At 40.2% G+C, this 1614-nt stretch overlaps 1 protein-coding gene across 1 annotated transcript; it reads right to left on the bottom strand.

Moving 5' to 3' along the window:
• Positions 1-254: 254 nt before the first annotated feature.
• Positions 255-1340, bottom strand: gpr20 (G protein-coupled receptor 20). The gene has a single exon (XM_053650043.1). The coding sequence runs from the start codon at positions 1338-1340 to the stop codon at positions 255-257; it is 1086 nt and encodes a 361-aa protein (XP_053506018.1).
• Positions 1341-1614: the final 274 nt, after the last annotated feature.

Here is a 1614-nt window from a genome sequence, read left to right as displayed (position 1 = left end):
TCAGGAATTGTTCCTGTTCCTGAAATGTTCCTATTCCCTCTAAATCCATTACATTTTTATCTCAAACTATCATAAATGAAATGCCAACCAATGTAATTTTAAATATTTTGGCTAATTATTTACAACAAAGAATAATGTCTAAATGTACAGTTCAGTAGACTAATATATATATATATATATATATATATATATATATATATATATATATATATATATATATATATATAGGAACATAGTCCATAAACTGTACAGCCTCATTCGTAACCTCCTGTTTTAGGAGAATTCATATTAATCATTATCATGCTGTTAGTGATAGCAAAAACAGTGCCTGAGCCTCTGGAGCTTTTGTGCATGCTAATGATGTCACCACTGGTTTGCTCTTCCTTGGCCTTCAGTAAGAACTTCTTCATGGTAGACTGGAAGTTGGTGGTGACAAAGCAGTAGACGACAGGATCCAGGCAGCTGTTAAGGCTGCTGAGTGTGACGGTCACATGGTAGAGAATCACATGGTGGGGCAGATCAGGGTGGAAGTAGACTAGGACTTGGCAGACATGAAAAGGTGTGAAGCAGATGGTGAAGATCACCAGTACTGTAGTGAGTAGCTGCACAGCCTTCATTCGTCTGTCCCTGCTTTGTTGCATGAGTCCTGGGCTGGACAGTGCACACATAATCCTGACTGTAAAGACCACAATGATCACCAAGGGCAGGAAGAACTCGAATACGGTCAGCGCAAAGAGCTTGGACACGCAGCAGGCTGAGTGTTTGAAGGCTGTCGTGAGGAAAGAGTAAGTGACGACGATGGCAAATAGCCAGATGCAGATACAAACTACTTTAGCCACATTGCGGTTTCGCCACTTGGGGGAGGCTTCCACCTGTACGATAGCAAGATACCGGTCCACACAGATGCTGGTGAGGAAAAGGATGCTGCAGTACATGTTGACAAAGTAGCTAAATAAATGAATGTAAGAACAATTCAAGCACCTGCCTCCACTGTAATAGAGTATGATGCGGGTAGGAAGTGACAGATTCACCAGAAGATCTGTGACGGCTAGATTAATAGTGTAAATAACAGATGTGGTCTTTGGCTTTGTACGGAAACAGAAGATATACAAGGCCAGGCTATTGAGAGCCATTCCCACTATAAATATCAGTGTGTTAATGACCACCAGGGCAATCCACAGGCTATAGAAGTCATTATAGAGACCTTCATCCAGGTGGGCCAGTCTGTGCAGATAGGGTTCACAGTATGATGGAGAAATATTGGAGGTGATTGGAAGAGTCATTGTTGATGTGACATTCAAATATAAGGACTCCTTAGTTCCGTTCATCTTTGTAGTCATGTGTCTGAAACATGAGAGAGAAGAAAAAGTAATTTACTTCCTCAACTACTGGGCTTTGTTTCCTGAATTGACTTGTTAGACTAGAGTATCAGTCCTTTCATGCATGATGTTGACAGTACACAGATAATTCACAACATTTTTTAAACCAAATATGCTCTAGTTCCACACCCCAAGAAAAAGGTAACCATTACATCTTCATCATCATCATCATCATAATAATAATAACTAGACTGCTAAAAAGTTAACGCGTCAGCTGATTAACATCAATGATCGA

This window comes from Ictalurus furcatus, chromosome 1, assembly GCF_023375685.1.
Source record: "Ictalurus furcatus strain D&B chromosome 1, Billie_1.0, whole genome shotgun sequence".
NCBI classification, from domain to species: domain Eukaryota; kingdom Metazoa; phylum Chordata; class Actinopteri; order Siluriformes; family Ictaluridae; genus Ictalurus; species Ictalurus furcatus.
This window is presented reverse-complemented; position numbering and strand designations above follow the sequence as displayed.

Coding starts and splice junctions, on each gene's coding strand:
- gpr20 (XM_053650043.1), bottom strand. CDS start 1,340: ATGACTACAAAGATGAACGGAACTAAGGAGTCCTTATATTTGAATGTC.